Source organism: Sus scrofa, chromosome 4 (assembly GCF_054392235.1).
Source record: "Sus scrofa isolate SSC_HxYL_T2T_F1_AM1 chromosome 4, Sscrofa_HxYL_maternal_Yorkshire_Landrace_v2.0, whole genome shotgun sequence".
Taxonomy (NCBI): Eukaryota; Metazoa; Chordata; class Mammalia; order Artiodactyla; family Suidae; genus Sus; species Sus scrofa.
Window position 1 is genome coordinate 37,119,256 of NC_139386.1, and position 19,750 is coordinate 37,139,005.

General features: G+C 50.2%; 1 protein-coding gene across 33 annotated transcripts in view; it reads right to left on the reverse strand.

Annotated features, from left to right (window-relative positions):
• Positions 1 to 19,750, reverse strand: part of VPS13B (vacuolar protein sorting 13 homolog B) — a 729,842-nt gene that overhangs the window by 6,248 nt on the left and 703,844 nt on the right. For all 33 annotated transcript variants that reach the window (XM_085021978.1, XM_085021986.1, XM_085021974.1 and 30 more), the window contains 4 exons: positions 17,238 to 18,043; positions 12,133 to 12,309; positions 9,753 to 9,923; positions 2,077 to 2,253 (listed from right to left, as the gene is read on the reverse strand). In XM_085021978.1, the coding sequence (XP_084878104.1) occupies positions 2,077 to 2,253; positions 9,753 to 9,923; positions 12,133 to 12,309; positions 17,238 to 18,043 (1,331 nt within the window). The remainder of the gene's footprint in view (positions 1 to 2,076; positions 2,254 to 9,752; positions 9,924 to 12,132; positions 12,310 to 17,237; positions 18,044 to 19,750) is intronic.

The following is a 19,750-nucleotide window of genomic DNA, read 5'->3' on the forward strand; positions in this document are numbered from 1 at the left end:
AATGCTGTTGACCCTTGTGATCTTACATTAACTACAGACTGAAATATGAATGAGCTACGGTCCAAGCAGAGACTGGCAATTAGAGGAAGCATAATGCTCGTGGGAGTAATCAGTCCTGAGCAAGAGCTTACAGATCATTTACAATTGATGCGATAAAAAAGTCAAGATTGTTGGTTGACTTCCTTGCTCATTACAATATTTCTGTATCTGTGCTATGGCTGGTCAGATAATAAAAAACACAACACACAGAGAGATGCACACAAAGGCACATGGTTTGCCTAGATACAGTATTTAAGTGACTTAATCCAGCTGTTAAACATGATTCCATATACATTTATGAGTGCTCTTGGGGCCTCCGGTTTATTACATGCTCTCCCTGGTGCCAGCACCAAATGAGGGCACCCAGCAGCAGCCGTGCAGTCCTCCAAAGAGACTCTCCAGAGCCAAAGATGGTACAGCATGTGTGCTTTCTGAGGGCTTGTAAATGTTTATAAATGAGGCGCAGTCATTAGACTAAGAGTTAGTGGTTTGTAAAACCTTCAGTGCGGTAATAAAAGTTTTACAAGAATGATGGAAACCAACAAGGCCATGCGAAGCTCTGTTCTGAGATGCTCTTACATAAGGGAGAGTTCCTCAGCCCCGGGAGACACACAGCGAGGGACAATGGCATTTTCAAGACCAAAGGAATTTATGAAGTATAAGGTGACTTTACCTCACTGGAGTCTAGAGCAAAAGGGATCCTGTTTGGATTAATGTGTAAACACTAGATAAGGGAGCCTTTAACTCTGGCCAGTTAGGAGTTGCAGTAGTTCTTTTTGTCAGTTTCCCTGGAAGTGAAAAGTCATTCACACAAGGAGGGAGACAGAGAAATGGGGAGAGGGAGGCGGTGGTGGTGTTGGGAGGGGAGCGGGAGGAACACGTGTTCCCGTCTGTGTGGTCTCTTAAAGGAGCCTCTCCGGATGGTTGCCTGAGTGTGGGCATTTGTCTCCTGCTCTCTTCCTTTCAGACGTTTTTATGTCCTGATCTGGCTGCCTCTTGTCAGAGCTAGTGAGCCGCAGGAGGCTGCAGTGAAATCTACTTCGCACCCTTTCTGGCCCGATGCAAATGCAGCGCTCCCATGGCTGAGAAGCAGGAGAGCCAGCCCACAGTTTGTCATGTTTGCCAGCCAGGTGCTTCATGATCAAAGTGATGACACCGATTTTAGGTAAAAAGGTGACCATTCTCGAGACCTATGTCGTAAAAGTCACTTTAATGTGCTCTGCCAAGCACGCAGAAAATGAGCTCAGGCGGAGGTGCGCCCTCTCCCTCGCACCAGATGCTCCCCCGTGCGCATGCGTGCAGGGGGAGGCCAGGCGGTCCCAGAGCCCAAGCTCCCGGCTGTGCTATCTGCTTGGGAAAGGCTTTTCTGGGGCACATCTTGCGCCTCTGCTGTCACTGGCCAGGGGACTGGGCCTGCCTGCAAGAAAGCCTTGCTCACCACCGAGCAGTTGCGGGCATGTGTGCACGCCACCCACCTACCCGCTCCCCCTCCTTTCTTTCTCTCATTCTCCAAATATATATGCACGGTCATTTAAGGATATCTGCTTTATAACCTACCTTTTCCTTTCAAATTGCTCGCCATAAGAAGGAATTCTACTCTGCTTCAATGTATTCCTCTTTCTTTCTATATATATATATATAGAAAGAAAGAGGAATATATACTCATTATATATACATATACATATTCTAAATATGGCCCTCAATATCTAACTGGTTACCTTTCATTAAAGTCTATTTTATTAAATGACTATAAAAAGATTATATGTGTCACAATCTTTTTACAGTCATATATACTGAAATTACTGATTTCCTGGTTCTATTATTTTATTCCTGTGATATACGATTAGTAATCCAATTCCACTCTGTGTAAAGAAGCATAAGGAGGTGAGAAAAAGAGCTATGTCTTTATAAAGTTATCTATTTTATTTGCTACTCCTTTGGCATGTAAGGGGCTAGATTATCTTAGGGAAACCTTGGCATAATAACGCAAGTTATTGATGATGTCTGAGTTGGCCTGGCAGGCTCCCCACGACTCACCGTAGCCAGTCTGTGACACGAGCTCAGCAGCCCCTCCGATGGGCTTTGTGAATACGCCCATGATTCCTTTCCCCACACCTGAGATGACACCCTTGGCCTTGTGTCCTGCCGAAGCATGAGCCTCAGATGTTTTCTGGAAGTTCTGCATTGGCTGATCAACTATACCAGCAATTGCCCCTGAAAAACAACAAAAATCCCCAGTAAGGCTGAGGCTTCAAATCCTGAGACAATGAAAACCTTCAAACTGGAACACAGTTTTATCAGGACTGAGAATGAAACCCTATCCTCATTATGAAGGTTTTTTTGTTTTTTTTTTTTTGTTTTTTTTTTTTTTCCTGTCTTTTTAGGGCTACACCTGCAGCATATGGAAGTTCCCAGACTAGATGTCAAATCAAAGCTGCAGCTGCTGGCCTACATGGCAGCCATAGCAATATCAGATCCAAGCCACATCTTCGACCTACACCACAGCTTGCAGCAACACAGATCCTTAACCCACTGAGTGAGGCCAGGAATCGAACCCTCATCCTCATGGATACTAGTCAGGTTCTTAGCCCACTGAGCCACAACGGGAACTCTATAAAGCCCTTTGCTATGCATTTATTTACCATGTTCCTAAGTACATTGAGGCTGTTAGAATTTATTATCTTCATTAAAACACAATGTTCAGACTGGGTTGGGCCCATCATGGTCAGCATCTGTGAACTTCAGTTCCGAATGTGATAAACATGCTGGACTCTTCCAAAGGGACACCCACACACCTTCCTCCAGAAATCAGACAACACAGTTCAGGGAAGAGAGCTAATAATTCCTCAGGAGGAGGGTGAGTCTGCTCAGCCTAATACATTTTCACGGAATTAAGACGATGAAAAAACTGAAAGGGACCAGTCCTTTCCCACGTTCTCTCTTTTGGTAAGAATAAGAGCAATTCTTTCATAGTAAGGTCATGTTAATATATTAATAATTATTTAATAAGAGTAATTATTGATGGAGTAACTACTGCTTCTATTACAGAGAATCTGTTTTGAGTGCTTCCTATGGGCTAAGAGCTTACTTATATGAGATCGTTAATTCTCACCATCCTAGGGAGCTGGGCATGGTTTTTATCCTCAGTTCCTAGAGAAGGCCACCGAGGCACAGGGAGGTTAAGGAGTTTTTCCCAAGGTCACACAGCTGTCCTGTGCTTGAGCCAGGATTTGAGTCTAGGGAGTCGGAGTCACCACCTTGCTCTTAAGCACCAAGCTGTTCACTGATCCTGTGTATAAAACAGGCTTTTCCCTTTGCCAGTCTTGGAAAAACTTCCTTTTCTCTCACTTCAGCTGAGGTTTGGCCACTTATCTTCGCTTGAGAACAGTTATAAACCCTGTGCTCCCAGCTCTGCTCTAAGGGCTCTCCCATGGGGCGGCCAGACCATGCCCAGAGCTGGAGGGCGAACCCCTCAGCCAGAGTCCCCTCCTTGCTCCTCTTCCTCTGAGCCATCAAGGATGAGTTCGAGAAAAGGTTCCAACAGTCCAGATCTTTTCATAATGGAGGGAAGGGTTCCCTAACCCAGTAAGAGGTAACAATATCATGACCATTCTTGACAGAATTCTCTGTTTTCAACTCAAATCTGCTAGGATTAATGAAAATGTACAGTCCCCCTGGTAGAAATTTTAGTACACGTCAAATCCCATTATTCCAAACGCCACTAATTCAAAGTCTCCTGGGGAAATGGAGATTTCCAGGTCTCGGTTAATGACCTGCTAATTTCAAGTAATATTCCATTGAACAAAATCCAGTAACACAAAAGGCCAGTTCCTTCAGGTCAGCTGTAACGGGAATATTCTTTGTGGAGTTCGCGCCCCTAAATTTTGACAGAGCCATTTAAGTTTATACATTGACAGATTAAGAATGACCTGATGTGACAGGTCTGTTTCTCAGCCTAGACCACCGCTTCCTAAACCTCCTAAAGAAATGACCTGGGAAGCCAAGGAAGCTGCTCAAACCTGGCTTGGGCCACCCTGGCTCTCCCCAGGCAAGGGATGGCGGTTTCAGTGTCCCCCAGATGCCCAGTCTTGGTGCTTGGCTGAGGACTCTGCTGTTTTGCTCTCTGTCTATGAGGTCAGGAGTCAGAGCAGCTGGGAAATATTAATGGAGCCAGCGACACTGGGAGAGGCAAGAACCTCGGAATCTTTAAATCACAGCAGACAGTTGAAAGTGAAGAGCCAGCAAATCAAAGAATACAGCTTTTTCTTTTTTCTTTTCTTTTCTTTTTTTTTTTTTTTTTTTTTTTAAGAGCCACACCTGCGGCATATGGAAGTTCCCAGGCTAGGGGTCTAATCAGAGCTGCAAATGCCAGCCTACACCACAGCCACAGCAATGTAGGATCCGAGCCAGGTCTGTGACCTACACCACAGCTCACGGCAACGCCGGATCCTTAACCCACTGAGCGAAGCCAGGGATCGAACCCATGTCCTCATGGATCCTAGTCAGGTTCATTACTGCTCAGCCACAGTGGGAACTCCCAAGAATACAGCTTTTTCGATGTCATTATCTGATTATCCGATTTCATTATCTGATTTCTTTGAAAGGTCTCCCTGCTCAAGAGTAGAAAAGGTGGGGTCAATAGTTACAACTTCACCAATAAAGTAAATCATTGCCTCTATTTCTGGTAGAAATGGCTTTTCCCAAGTACAGATTTCCATTAAGACTATAAAATTGAGTTGGGGGAGGGGGGCAGGTGAAAAGCTCCCATTTCTCTTCAATGTACCAGGCCCGACCAGCACAGGGAGCAGGAGCTGCAACTGTCCGCACAGGGCTCTCACCTCCCTCTGTCTGCGTGCAAACAGGTGTCACAGTGAAACCCCTTTGATCTCCCACTTTTTCCAGCCACTGGCTGCGGCGAAGGCTCAGTTAGCATGACTTTGATAGATAAACCCTTCCGGCAGCCCCAAAAGCGAAAAGCCTGCACCCCGTGACAAGGTGTTAGGTTCTAAGAGGGAGAGAAGGAGCTGCTGGAGCACATGCTCTGGGCCAGCACCAGGCCCTGGCGGGGGGCTGGCCTGTCGTCCCCACTGTCACCTCACCGGGCCCCAGGTGCGTGAGTGACCGGCAGCTGTGGCTGAGCCCGAGGCAGTGCTCTTGGGGCTCCGGAGGGCTCTCTTATTAAGTGTAATCCAGCTAAAGCTCACAATGGGAAAATTATTTACTGCTATATCCTCCAACTCTGCTCGGAGGCTTTAGCCATGGAAATTGATCCCTGCTGGCCTCAGGCCCACGGGAGGGCGGCCACATGGAGCTGGCTGCCGGGTGACGAGTGAGGTGGGGAGGGAAGGGCAAGCCTCGCAGGGGGCTTCCAGGGCTGCTTGGGTGTGTGCTGGGTGGGCAGAGGCCGGAGGCCCCTCACTCCTCGGTGACCTGCTCTCCAGCCTTAGGCCAAGGACCCTGGGGCAACCAACCCAGGGAAGTGGCTATTTTGGTGCTGCCCTTTCTCAGCCACATTGTCATTTGATTTGGGACACTTTACATTTTTTTATTTTATGATTGTTACGTTGCTTTTTAGGGCCGCACTCATGGCATATGGGGGTTCCCAGGCTAGGGGCTGAATCGAAGCTACAGCTGAGCCACACCACAGCCTACGGCAACACAGGATCAGAGCTGTGTCTGCGACCTACACCACAGCTCACAGCAATGCCAGATCTTGAACCCACTGAGCGAAGCCAGAACGCGAACCTGCATCCCTCTGGATCCTAGTCAGGTTCCTTAACCACTGAGCCATGGAAGGAACTCCTGATTTTGGATACTTTTTAAAAATCACAATACTGCAGGTGCAGACCTCAGATGGGACACACTCCACAGCTCCCTGTCCCAGGGACAAAGAAGCCCCAGAGAGGGTAGCAGACCTCCCGGCTCACTTGTTCTGACCAGAACAGATCAGCGAACTGAGAAGGAAGCACATTTGTCAGTCCCCAGTTCTCTTCTAAGTGCAAAGCAGGTGCTCTGGCTGGGGGTGGGGAGGCGGCATCAGAGGGAGTGTGTGCAAGGCCGGCTGGGTGCCCTGCTCTTCGCTCACCCGCTGGAGGCCTAGCTTGCTGGATTCCACACAGCATCCCGCGGGTGGCCCTGAAGACCGAGGGCGCGGCTACTGGGAAACCCAGCAGTGCCTCCTAAGTCAGGCGGTAGCCCCAAAGCGTGGGTCAGAGACGTGAGTTCTGACTCCTGCCTTTGCTATTCACGAGCAAGAAGCCTCCTCTGGGAGGGAACATGTGGTGTAACTGTGACGGGGGGCTCAGGTCTCCCTCAGCGGACTCCAGGGTGTAGTGGGAAGTGGGGGTGTCTGGGGAATGGATCTGGTAAATGTGGCCAAACCTGATGCCAGTTCTGCAGGTTAAACAGTTTTTCCACAAGCCTTTGCATTCGGAAAACGGATGTTGAGCTCCTCCAGGAGCCTCGGCGGCATCTCTCCGCAGGCTGACACTTCTTCGCTGACCAGGGGCCATGGGGCCGGGCATGGCAGCTGAAGACGGCCTTTGATTTTTCCGGGGCCTCACAACACTGCACAGTGTCCCCCAGAGGGCCAAGTGGAGTCAAGAAGGCCCATCAAACCCATAAACATTTGGGGGAAATGTGTTTTTCCTACCCTGGAACTTGCCATTGTTCAGTCTCCCACATCCTGATTGCTTCCAGGCTCGGAGCCCTCCAGGGTGGGTGACGTGGGGGAAGATGCAAGACTCGCGTCCTGCCTAGGGTCTGAAAATCGAATGGGATGACACATGTGAAAGTGCTTTGTCAACCCTGAAGTGCTCTTTAAATATATTTTTACTGAGCAGATCATCTATGTTTAGATCTCGTAAGGGAAGAAACAGAGGAATCAGCATTTCAACTGCACTGAGCATGGCTCTCAAACTCTTCCAGGAGAGGCGCTCTCACTCCAATTGAGCACTTACTAGCATTTAGCAGTTTTGTTTGTTTGTTTTTGGTTTTTTTTTTTTTTTTTTTGCCTTTTCTAGGGCCACACCCGTGGCATATGGAGGTTTCCAGGCTAGAGGTCTAATCGGAGCTGTAGCCACCGGCCTACACCACAGCCACAGCAATGCAGGATCCGAGCCGCATCTGTGAATTAACACCACAGATCAGGGCAATGCCAAATCCTGGACCCACTGAGCAAGGCCAGGGATCGAACCTGAAACCTCATGGTTCCTAGTCAGATTCGTTAACCACTGAGCCATGACAGGAACTCTGCATTTAGCAGTTTTAAACACTGTTTCTGGGAATGGATTAAATGGCAGCAAATCTATGCCTTTCCAGGTGAGGGGCCGTGGTTGGTCCTACTCTTGCTCTTCACACATCGAGGAGCAGATGTTGTGAGAGGACCCAGTGGGATACAGAGAGTTCTTGAGCTCTGCCAGGAAAGGGGGCTGGTCTGGGCCAACCTTAGTCTGAGGAGGCCAGAAATGGACACACTCCCTGAGGGTGTGCTGCTGGGAGCAGAGCTCTTGGGGGCCCTCGGTCGGGCCGGGGTTGGGGGGTTCCATCAGTACACCCTGTGGAGGAGGGATTTACACCAGCCCCAGGTCTCCCTGCTTTGGGGAATTACTAGAGAGACAGAATGACTCCGTGAGCCTACTGCGGTTTCCACGGACAGGCTAAGTGACTCCCTTGTGTGGACAAGCACGGTCCAGGACACAGTGACGACAGCAACGTGCAGAGGTTGATGATTTTCTACCCTGGTTAATAACAGAAGCCAGGAGTTCCTGTTGTGGCTGAGCAGGTAAAGAACCTGACTAGTATCCGTGAGGATGTGGGTTTGATCCCTGGCCTTGCTCAGTGGGTTAAGGATTCAGCGTTGCATGTAAGATGCAGCATAGGTCGCAAATGCAGCGTGGCTGTGGAGAAGGCTAGCATCTGCAGCTCTGATTAAACCCCTAGCCTGGGAACTTCCATATGGCACAGGTGGCCCTAAAAAAAAAATAAAAAATAAAAAACAAAACAGAAGCCATACTTCAAAGGCTGGCATCACAAAGGCAGAATCATGGCTCCCCAGGTAACTGATTTTCACCATCGGGCACAGTTCTATGCTGTGGAAACTGGGTAGTGGGTGTGGGCTTCTTGGGGTGGGAAGAGAACAGATTAGTCGGGCTGGAAATGGCCACATGCCAGCCAGCTAAGGTCTCCTCTGTGGAGCACCTCCATCCAAGAAGAGCTTGGAGGGTGGCGAGGAAGCTCTCCTGCCCCGAGCAGAGGGCATGTGAGGCCACACTCTGAGCAGAAAGAGGTCCCACGGTTCCCACATAATGACTCAAGGCCTCCAAGATAACCTCATTGTCGCTTCCTGTGGTTACAGCCACTTCACCCACCGGACTAAAACTAAAGCAAAAATGCTGTTGCCACTGCCCAGATGGCTCTCTGCCGCGACACTCTCAAAACCAGGCAACCGTTCCTTTGCCACCATAACATAAAGGTAGGTGCTGTCTACCGAACATGGACTATTAGCCTAGCACACATTCCTTCAATGGTATTTCCAGCCCCGGATTACAAAAATGAAGCCCCGAGGTCACAAAGAGGGGACCCGGACCCTTGCGGTGGGGTCTGCTGGCTCTTGAGGACCACCGCCACCCCACCCCACCCCCTTCCCCAGGGCAGCCACACTGCCCGGTCTGGCACATCCTCACAGGACCACGCCCCGCACCAATGCAGCGTAGGACCGTCACAATTTCTAGTAACTTAGCTGAACTCGTAACATCGTACTGCTTCCTCTCAGAGCCTCAGCTGGCTGCGCCGAGAGTGGCGGGATTGTGTATAGAACTGCAGCCTGGAAAGGACAAATCCTTTCAAGCTCATCTTTTCTAACCTTTGCTCCCTGTGCTTTGGGCCACTTTGATCTCTGCGAGATGCACACTCCTTCAGATGCTCCGCAGGCAGGCTGCCAAGCAATACAGTTTGAAATTCCTTTGCAAACAAATAAACAAAAGATACCCTTGAAAATGCTGCTCTGCAGAATTTCAGCTCTGAAGCTTCCCTTTTATAGATGTTTCCAACGCAGCTTATTTTTCAAACATTCGTAATATTTGGAAATACCCAGAGCACTCTTCACCTCTAGCTATACCATATGGCTGCTTGACAAGCAGTAATTACGCGAAGTCAGGATCCTGCACTCTTTAAAAAAATGAAAGACAAATGTGGGCTCCTCACTGAAGTTTACATGACACCTGCACACTGCTCAAGTGCCTCTCCAACAACAGCAGGCTTTTGCAGGATCCTTCTCTCGCCCGCAGAGAAGGAGCAAGGCTTTGGGAGGTTTACCTGTTACTCCCTTTAACAAGCAGACAGCCTGCTATGTGTCCCTTCCTTGGGTGGACACCCCGCGCGGGCCCCCTATGGAATGAATGATGAGTTATGGAAGCCTTGACAAGGCAGAAAGGCAGTTCCCACGAAAGGCATGGAAAGGCGGTGCCCAGAGTTTGGCCGGGAGAGGGATCGGGCAGGTCTGGGATGAGAGGCCTGCCCCTCCACACCAGGGCTCTGCGGAGGGTGTCAGGTCCCAGAGCCTCGCTGGTAGGAACCAGAACACGGGCCTCATCCTCCCCGAGCCTCCGCTTCTCCGGCAGAATGACGGGAGGTCCACTTCCACCCCTGGTCCCGGCCGGTGGACCTCCATCTGCGGGCAGACGCCCGAGCCCGAGTCCCAGGCGACCCCTTACCGAGCAGGCTGATGCCCAGCCGGGACAGGCCCTGCCGCAGCCCCTCGCCCAGGCTCTCCGGGAGCTGCCGCCGCCACTCCTCCTGCCGGTTGTAGTGCTCCTCGTCCAGCGAGAGCCGGTCCATGTTGCGGGCCAGGCTCGTGGCCAGGTTGGTGATGGAGGTGAGGGTACCTGAGGGCACAAGAGCAAAAGGGTTGGCCTCCTGGTCCGCACAGGGTGGCCCGGAGGGGGGGGGGTGGTCCCTGAGGGCAGTGGGGGCGGGGCGATGGCAGCCGGATGCCCTCCACGTGCTGACAGAGCTGCCTTAAGAAAATGACGTGGAGAAGAACGTCTGCTTACGAGGGTGACAGCGCTCGACACGAGAGGGGCTGGACAGAATCTCTCACCAGGAAAACGCCTGGCGTCTCAGAGGAAGCTCCCATCCCATTGTCAGGGTTTGGCTAGAAGAGTTTTGGAGCCCTCCCTGAAGCCCAGTTTGGAAGGTTGTTACAATTTGCCTGCTCTGATGTTAAAGGTTAAGGTTATGTTGCTGAATTTTATTTTATTTTTTTGCCTTTTCTAGGGCCGCTCCCACGGCATAGGGAGGTTCCGAGGCTAGGGGTCGAATCAGAGCTGTAGCCACCAGCCTACGCCAGAGCCACGGCAACGCGGGTCCGAGCCGCGTCTGCGACCTACACCACAGCTCACGGCAACGCCGGATCCTTAAACCCACTGAGCGAGGTCAGGGATCGAACCTGCAACCTCATAGTTCCTAGTCGGATTCGTTAACCACTGAGCCACGACGTAAACTCCTGTTGCTGAATTGTAAATCGACTGTAATAACCGTTTTGTAACTTTAGGAATACAATTTATTCCCTCCTTACTACTGCAGTCATGGTAAAGGGAGATACTCAAGTTTGTCATTTGATAGGCTGAGGCAATAATTATCATGCCACAGAGAATGTGTGTGATTTTGATCATCAGGATATTAATTGAAAAAAATGTGAGGACAATAAAGGGAAAGCCATACTTCTGTCTGGTTTCCCCCAGAAAGGCCATTTCTGCATCTTATTTAAGACAATCATAAGGCCGGCTAGCAAGTGTGCTTAGATCTCAGTGGGCAAAACTGAAAGACATCAACGGACATATCCTGAAGTTAATGAATTAGTTCATCTGTTATAAGATGTTTAGTTTCAAAAAGAAATGGAAGATGTTGTTTTTGCAGCTGCATCTTTAAAGTAATCTGTAAAGAAAAAAAAAATCGATGTGCGTGCACACACACACACACACACACACACACACACACACTGAATGGATTCTGCTAAGAGAAGGGGAGGACACGTGTAAAAAACATTCAGTGAGTCAGGACGCTAAAATTACTGCTGGAGTTCAATTTAGCAGGTGTTGGTTGTCTCATTTTAAAATAAAAACAACAGAACCACAAAGATTCAAGTGTCAAGAGTGAGAAATCCACCAGTGACTCATCTGTGAGTTCCTGCAGCTCAGCACACGGGCCTCCGGGACGTCTGGGGCCCGGGGGAGTGGTCCTGTCACTGTCCATGGAAGTTGGTTTATCGCTCCCGCCTCTCTGGACCATGGCTTCTCATATTTCAAGCTCAAGTCTTTCTGGAGGCCTTCTAGAGACTTCCATGACATGTCCACTCATCACAGTGTTGCAGTACAGTTGACAGTAAAAAGCTTTTTACGGGGGAGAAGGCCTTTACCCTGTTTCCCCTGCCTCCTGCTGAGAAGAAAACGGGGACTCACATGGCCCTTGTTAGTTCCCGAGTCACTGCCAACCTGACCAAAATATGGGCAAACAAACACACGGATGAAAGGAAAGCACGCTCCTTCCTGTGGGCAGCAGCTTGGCGTCTGTGTCTGATGAGCCGCCTTGGCCACAAGATGGCAGTGTTGACGTGGCGAGCCTGGGAGAAGCTGGCTCCTTCCCCTCCACGCCAGCTTCCACGTCAAAATGTATCCACATCTTTACAAAAGTTATGACAACTGTATCTACACTTAAAAAAAAAATATGAGGCAACACAGGGTAGGATTTCTGATGTTTAGCAGAAGTCCCGAACACCTTTAATATTTCTGTGTTTATCACATGGAATAATAGTTGAGCCAATGCTTGTTTTCCCAGTGGGAGGTTTAAAATTCTGAAGTTTCTGAAACATTTTCACACACTATAGGCAAGCAGTGCTCTGCTTAAAACATAAGACATTATATATGAGCTTTGTTACGAATCCAACATTTTGCTGCCAGTGAACACGCCAAGCAAAGCTGGGGCAGAGTTAATTCACTGAACACTTTAACACGTTCTTGAAAAATAAAAAAATAAAAAAACAAGACAGGGAAGGAATGAAAATAAGGCATCGTGACAAGGAACCCAAATAGCTACCTTTGGAAATGTGCTTCACAAATGACGTTGTCCCTCTGGAAACCCCGCTCACAAAGGCTCCGGGACCTCGGGTCAGCCCCTCGTAAGGAAGCCTGAAGAAGTCGGCGATGCCATTCCCAATGCTTCGCACCAAGCTGGCCGGGCTGCCGAGGATTTCCAGGGATCCAACCACCCAGCCTGTGAGGGACCAGAGGGAAGGGGTTACTGAAATCTTAAACACAGCCCTTTCCACATTTGGGAAAAGTGACCCATTTTCCCAGCAATTCATTTTTCACCCTAGCATTGAGAATGTAATAAGCGCCTTTGGAGCAAATATGGGAAATAACTCATTCACTGTGAATTCATAAATGGCAAACTTTCATACTTTATAAATCAAAGTGATCCTTCTGGCAGCCTCACAAATAGCTTTAATATGACTTCCCTGCCTGAGCCTCCCGGGTTCCTGCTAAAAGGGACCCGTGTGCGGGGTGGGGGCTCCTACCCGCCCCAAGAGAAGGCGGTCCCTGGGGCTGCAGGTGTTCGCAGGCTGGGAAGTTATCTTGCAAACCTCCTTGGGGCAGCAGAGGCACCAGGAGGAGGAGGAGACGCCTGGGTGGGTGGGGGAGGAGGCCAGATGCTCAATGGGGTGTTGCAAAGGGGATGCATGGTTCTGACAAGGATGGAGGAGTTACTTTTAATCTTTCCCAATCCTACCAAGCTTTTGGAGTGGAGCTGGAGCCAGACGGACGTCTCCCCTTCAATCCCAGCTTCAGTTGTGTAAACGCTGGTGACTGGGACACGCTGATTAGGTTAGGGAGAGGGGTGTGTTCCCTGCAAAGGTCCCAGGAGGGGAGCTTTGGATCGGGTTTCGTGCTGAGCTGGGGCTTGCCAGGAGCCAGCCCTCTTAGGGGCCCAACTGCTCAGGGCACTGTCCTGTGGGAACCAGAGGGGCTCCCCTTCTTCCCGGGTGGGGCTCGGGGTTCTTGCCCAGAGGATGGGAGGCGCAGGCTTGGCCAAGGGTGAGTGCACAGGAGAGGGGGATTCCGAGCAGGCAACTTCCAGGAACAGGCTGACCTCCCCAGCCCGGGCCAAGAGTGCTTTTGGGGTGGGGGGGGGCCTTGAGGACAGGACCCGTGTGGGAGCCAAGCCTCCCTCCACAGCAGGTTCTTGGAGGCCAGGCCTGGGCAGAGACCCCCAGTCAAGTTATTGATCCTAGAGGGTAAGGAAGTGTGGGAGCAAGTGCCAAGCCAGAGGCCTGAAGGGCTCCCAGGTCCAGCCCTTGTAAGGAGGAAATTTTCTTAAATTTTGAGCCCAGCTCTTTTCTCTGGAATGTTAGGAGACAACACTAGGGTTTAGGCTAAAAGAGGGAATAATTTCCAGAAGATGAAGATTACAAATGGGAGGACCTATGGGTGTCAGGCATTCAATGCACTTCATTTGCATGGCAACCGTGCAAACACTAGTACCTGCATAGATTCGCTAATGACGGAGCCTCTCCCCGGGATCAGGGACTGTACCAGGCACAAGAGAGCCCAGTCCGATGTGGTGTTACCCTGTCTCCACCATCTCAAGGGTAGGCAGGACGAGGAGGAAACTGCAACTCAGATGCTGAGACAATTCTCACAATCTCCCTACCGGTACAACACGTGGGAGGGCTTCCAAGCCAGTTTACGTTTTTGGTCTTTTTAGGGCCACACCTGTGGCATATGGAAGTTTCCAGGCTAGGAGTTAAACCAGAGCTGCAGCTGCTGGCCTGTGCCACAGCCACAGCAACACCAGATCTGAACGGCATCTGCAACCTACACGACAGCTCATGGCAATGCTGGATCCTTAACCCACCGAGCGAGGCCAGGGATCAAATGTGCATCCTCATGGATGCTAATTGGGTTCTTAACCCGCTGAACCACCACGGGAACTCCCAGTTTACCTGATTCCAAAGCCCACCCTCCCTCTTCCTAGGAGCCTGGTCTGGGAGTAGTCAGGGTACCATGGAAGGTTGTGGACTATTCTTGTTTGGAGGGCCCTCTCCGGAGGTAAAGAAACAGCAAATTCCTTTTAGCCCAGAATATTTGTAAGGTTCTCCTGGAGGCAGAAGACTGGGGTGGAAACAACCTAATCCCCCTTCTCCCCAAAGGTTCCACATAGAGATAAGGAAAGGGAAGCCACTGCTGCCAAGCAAAGACCACACACTCTGCAGCAGGCCCTTCAGGCCACAGCGTAGGGGGAAACTCTCCAGCCCTTCAGCCACCCCAGACCCAGGAAGGTGAGGTGGGCTCTTCTGGGTTAGGACCATTGCTGATGGGAAGGCCACAGTGGGCCAGAGCTACTTCTCAGTGCATCTGAGATAAGGACCAAGCATCCGAGGACAGGCCTTCTTTAATTGCTCCAAAAGCAAATATATCTTTGGCTTATTCGTTTGGAGATTTTTGTTGAAAAAGGGTGTGTGTCTGGCTTCCCATCAAACTGAGCCTTGGAGGTAGAGAGGGACCCCGGGAAATGACAAGGTCCGCATTCTTTCCTTCAGATAGGGTCAGTGGTTATTCATGTCTAATTACTTTCTTGTTAAAACCTCTACAGGCACTTCCCTAGAAATGAGGTCAGGGTATCTCAGTCATCCTTGTCAGAAACCTTCTAATCAAGCCCAGTGGGTGAATCCTGCCCCCTGGGAGATGTAGAGGCAACTCCTCCGCTCTCAGGCCAGCCCTTCCCCTGCCTCTCCAAGAAGGTTAGTACATTCTCTTTAAGAAGCATCTGCCCGGGGGCTGGTAACCCCCCACCACCTTCCCCCTTCCCCTTTGCAACTGCTTTTTTTCCCTCCAGATAATCTTCAGATTGTCTGTAGGCCATTAGTGACAGAATTCCCAACAGGCCTAAAAACTTGGCCTTCGATTTTAGAATTTCTTGTCTCATCATATAATGAGATTGGGACAACAGCTTAGAGAATTTTGAGGTGGATTACAAAAAAATCCAAACAGAATGTTCTTGTGAAAGCTTGTGAAAAACAAACCAAAGAGAGATCATTTCTAGCACAGAGGCTGCAGGGACGTGGTTCCTTGGTGCCACAGTTGGGGTTTCTCTGCTAGCACGTTACCGGTGGGTCCTCCCCACAGCTCTGTCTTATGTGACGACCCATGGACAGGAGGCCGATGCCAGCTTAGGAACCCACATGCCCGTGTCTCGTGTTAAAAGCCAAAATTGCCTGAAAGAGTACGTGTTTAATATGCCCATGTATTAAATTTCAAATGTTATCAGCTTTAAAAAAAAATAATTTCTTAGCAAGAGGGAAATAGTCTTGATTGTTGTAAAAGCTAGCAAAACAGCAGTTCTGGCAGGGGCCTCTCTTGATCTTACCATTTTCTTTTTTTCTTTTCTTTTTTTTTTTTTTTTGTCTTTTTAGGGTTGCACTCACAGCATATGGAGGTTCCCAGGCTAGGGGTTGAATTGGAGCTGTAGCTGCTGGTCTATGCCACAGCCACGCCAGATCTGAGCCATATCTGCGACCTACATCATGGCTCATGGCAACACCGGATCCTTAACCCTCTGACCGAGGCCAGGGATTGAACCTGCATCCTCAAGGATCTTATATTCATTTCTGCAGCGCCATGATGGGAACTCCCGATCTGGCCATTTTTAGTTGAAAGTTCTGGTAGCCCTCTTAACTCTAGGGATTTCATTGTGAAGAAAGTGGCAAATGTCACCTTCCCGGTATGGCAACAACATGGTTCTGTCATGCTACCACATTAACCTTCCATGGGAAGGCACCCACTGAGCACAGCCACAAAGGTCTCTCCTTGTGACTTTCAGAAAGTAAGACTTCCATGGTCTTTACCAGAAGGGACCGTGAGACCAGCTCTGGTGCGGCTTGGTACCGGTTGCTCGAATTCATCGGAATGTGAGGGGCCAGGTCTGAAACTGCTTTAGAGTGAATTTAGGTGGGGAAGGCGCGCTCCAAAGCCAATTACCATCGGGAATCCGGAGACAGCCCGGTCTCCAAAACAACCTTCAGCGCACAGTGCTCCCCATACAGCGTTTCATGCACATATTCAGACCACCCCCTGCAGACGTTTCCCGCTCAGGTCTGGGGAGAGGCTGAGACACCGATAGCCTTTTCTTTGCCATCTGTCTAGACAGGCAGGGCCACCCCAGGTAGGTAGAAGGCTCTTTATGCATCTGACGAGCACACAAATCCTCTGAATTTCTCACCTAGAGCTATTCATGGACTGTAATGAAGAAAGCTAACAACCCAGAACTGGATTCCTTTTAGGCCCAGGGACAGGGCCTGGGCTGGCTTTCCTGGCTGCACTAGCGCGCTGACACAGGGCCTTGTGCCTGTGAGGAGCTGAAAAAGTGTTTGCTAAATGGGATTAAAACTCTACGTTATATAACAGCAAATATAACAGCTACCAGTGCTCTAGTGTTCCTTAAGTGGCAACCAAAATTCAGGGTACTTTACATTCTTTCTTTTTTTTTTCTTTTTGTTTTTTTTTTTTTGGTCTTTTTCCTAGGGCCACATCCTCGGCATATGGAGGTTCCCAGGCTAGGGGTCGAATCAGAGCTGTATCCGCCCGCCTACAACCACAGCCACAGCAATACCAGATCTGAGCTGTAGCCGCCCGCCTACAACCACAGCCACAGCAATACCAAATCCAAGCTGCGTCTGTGACCTACACCACAACGCCGGATCCTTAACCCACTGAGCGAGGCCAGGGATAGAACCCGCAACCTCATGGTTCCTAGTCGGATTCGTTAACCACTGAGCCACAACAGGAACTCCTATACTTTCATTTTTATCCTGTCGAAAACCTTAAAACCCATTTTATGGATGAGGAAAATGAGACGTGGGAGGTTCCATAACATGCCCAAGGCCTCAAAACCACAGAGTGGCAGAGTCTGGATTTAAATCCATCACAAAGGCCATCACCTCCCACTGTGCAGCTTCCCAGTGCTGGAAATTCCTAAGTCCGCCCCAAAGCCTTTCTTTTCTAGCTCAGGCTCCAGCTCATCCCAGCCCCTCCAGCGCATCCCAGCCCCTGGTCACCCTTTATATAAAAGCTCCAAAGCATTTTCTAGACACACTGTCTCCTATTCCTCATCTTCCATTTCCTCTTAACCAGCTGAGTCCTCACCTGCCCTGAAGAGAGCCCCCGCGGCGTAGTGCATGGCCAGAGCGTGGACCAGCTGCCTGGCCGTGGTGAAGATGGGGCCTCTTTCGAACACGGAGAAGGAGAGCGGAGTGTGGTCCGAGGCGATGTACAGCTTGAGGGAGGCGTGGATGCTGACGAGGAGGTTCACGGGCTGTATCACCAGCTTCCGTAACCTCACAGGATGCACCAGGGCCCTGGCGTGCTGCCGGACTTGCAGGGGCAACCCCTGTGTGCCCCCCGCCAGGAGCGGGGCGTGAGTGGCCGGGCCGCCGCTCGGAAGGTAGGTCTCAAACAGGGTTTTGACGTAATAGACAAATGTATCTTCCACATACAACCGGGCAGGTTTCAATTCAAAACTGAACTCGTTAATATCAAAGGAGCAGCTCTTGCCCTCTGCTAAGGTGAGGCAGAATTTGATAAAACACTTCTTCCTGTATTCTTCCAAATCGTGGCTGGACACAAGGAGACTCTGCATTTTGGCACACGGGCTGGGTTCCGTTTTCTCCCCCTGGCAGACCAAGACGGCGAAGTGGAAATTGGACTTGTTGTACAGCTGGTTGTCCAGCTGCAGGTCCCCGCAGCAGACCTCCACACAGTAAAGGTGAACCGGGGCTGCGGCCGCCTCTTCCCCAGGGAGGTGACCGGCCACTGGGGCCAGCCGGAGAAAAACGTTGTCCAGTGTGAGTCGCAGAAGTTCGGACGATACCCTGTGGTGGGTAAGGTCATCCAAAACGGCCACACTCAACTGAGTGATGACCATTCGCAAGGCCATAATCTTCTCCGGAGTTCTAGAGGAGAAAAGGGACAGGACATGAGTCGCCTCCTGCTTTGCTTTGCCTTCTTTTCTCTCCCTCCCTCCCTCCCTCCCTTAATGTCTGATTGTTTAAGGCCAGGGTCTTATTCCACACCTCCTGATGCCCCATCGGATTCTCATAAGAAACAAATAAGACCTCTCTTCAGTACATCGTGCCTGGGCAGAGCCAGTCGCACTCCAAGGGTATTGGGAAATGTTCCCCATGGGACTATTACAAGTTCTTGCCATGTTTCTGTATCATGTTTCCCTTATCAACACCAGATTTTTATTCCAAAGGCTCTCTAGTTCTCTATGCACTACTTCTCTGTCATGATCAGCATCAGTAGAAAGTCACAATAAAACAACCAAACTGGACAAGTAATGCAGGCAGAGGAAAACATACCCTGAACTCCCACCACAAGGGCCCAGCTCCCGGCGCTGCAGGCCGCGCTCTGCTCTCCCTGCGTGTTTCCAGTGGAGCTGCGCGTGTTCCCGTCTCTGCCAAGCCCTCCCCTGCGCTGAACCACTGAGCTCTCACCCCCTTCAAGCTCTTATCCCTCTTCTGCATCATCATTTCTTCTTCACTCCTCGCAGCTTATAAACATGCTGTTATTTCTCCTATCGTAAAACAGCCTTCTTGTAACCCTACTTTCCCCTCTGGCTGCCCCTCATTTTCCTGGTCACCCTTTACATAAAAGCTCCAAAGCATTTTGTAGACACACTGTCTCCCATTCCTCATCTTCCATTTTCTCTTAACCAGGCTCCAAGCAGGAGCCTCCCGTCAAGGCCCCCAGGGAGTTCCCTGTGGCTAAATCAAGGACGGGCTTTTGGTTTGTGGCTCACTCACCCTACAATGGCATTTGACATGGTAACTTTTTCTCCTCCAAGGAGGAATCTGCTCTCAGCTCTTCTATGTCTGGTCACTCATCCTCATCCCCTCTGAGGGTCCCTCCTCTTAAAGTTAAGGCACCCTGGTCCTCTTCCCTTCCCGTCTCCACTAACTCCCTTTGGTGACCTTCATCCAGGCCTGTGGCTGGACGTGCATCTCCAGGCTGAAGACTTCCAGCGTCACAGAGTCAGCCCAGAACTCCCTGTGAACTCCAATCCTGTACATCTAACTGCCCGTCCACACAGGAGTCAAACTTATTTATCAGATCTCAAGGAATCACCCCTGTAGTCAAATGCTTGATCTCACCCTCAAACCCACCTAGAGTCATTCCCATCTGAGTTCATGACAACCACATCCTGCCAACTGCTCAGACCAAAAGACCTCCCTGATGCCTCTACATTCAACTCTTAGCCAGTGTGTCCGGGACATCCCACTGGCTTTTCCTTACAAGCAGATCCAGACTCTGACCATTCCTTACCACTTCTCCTGATGCTACCGTCTAAGATTTCAGTGCCTCTCCACTGTAATAACCTCCTAATGAGTCTCTTTGCTTCTTCCTTTGCTTCTCTACAGGCAACTTCAAAAGCAGCCAAAGGTCTCCTCAAAATTTCCATCACCTCATGTTATTTCTCTGCTCCAACAGCTCCGGTGACTTCCCCATTTCACTCAGAAGGACGACTAAGCCCTACACAGCATGTCCCCTGCCTCCAGGGGACCTTGGCTCCCTGACCCCAGGCACCAGGACTTTCCTGTGCACCCTCTCCACGGGGCCTGCACTAGCCTCTTCTCTGCTCCTCCAATATGCTGGACACA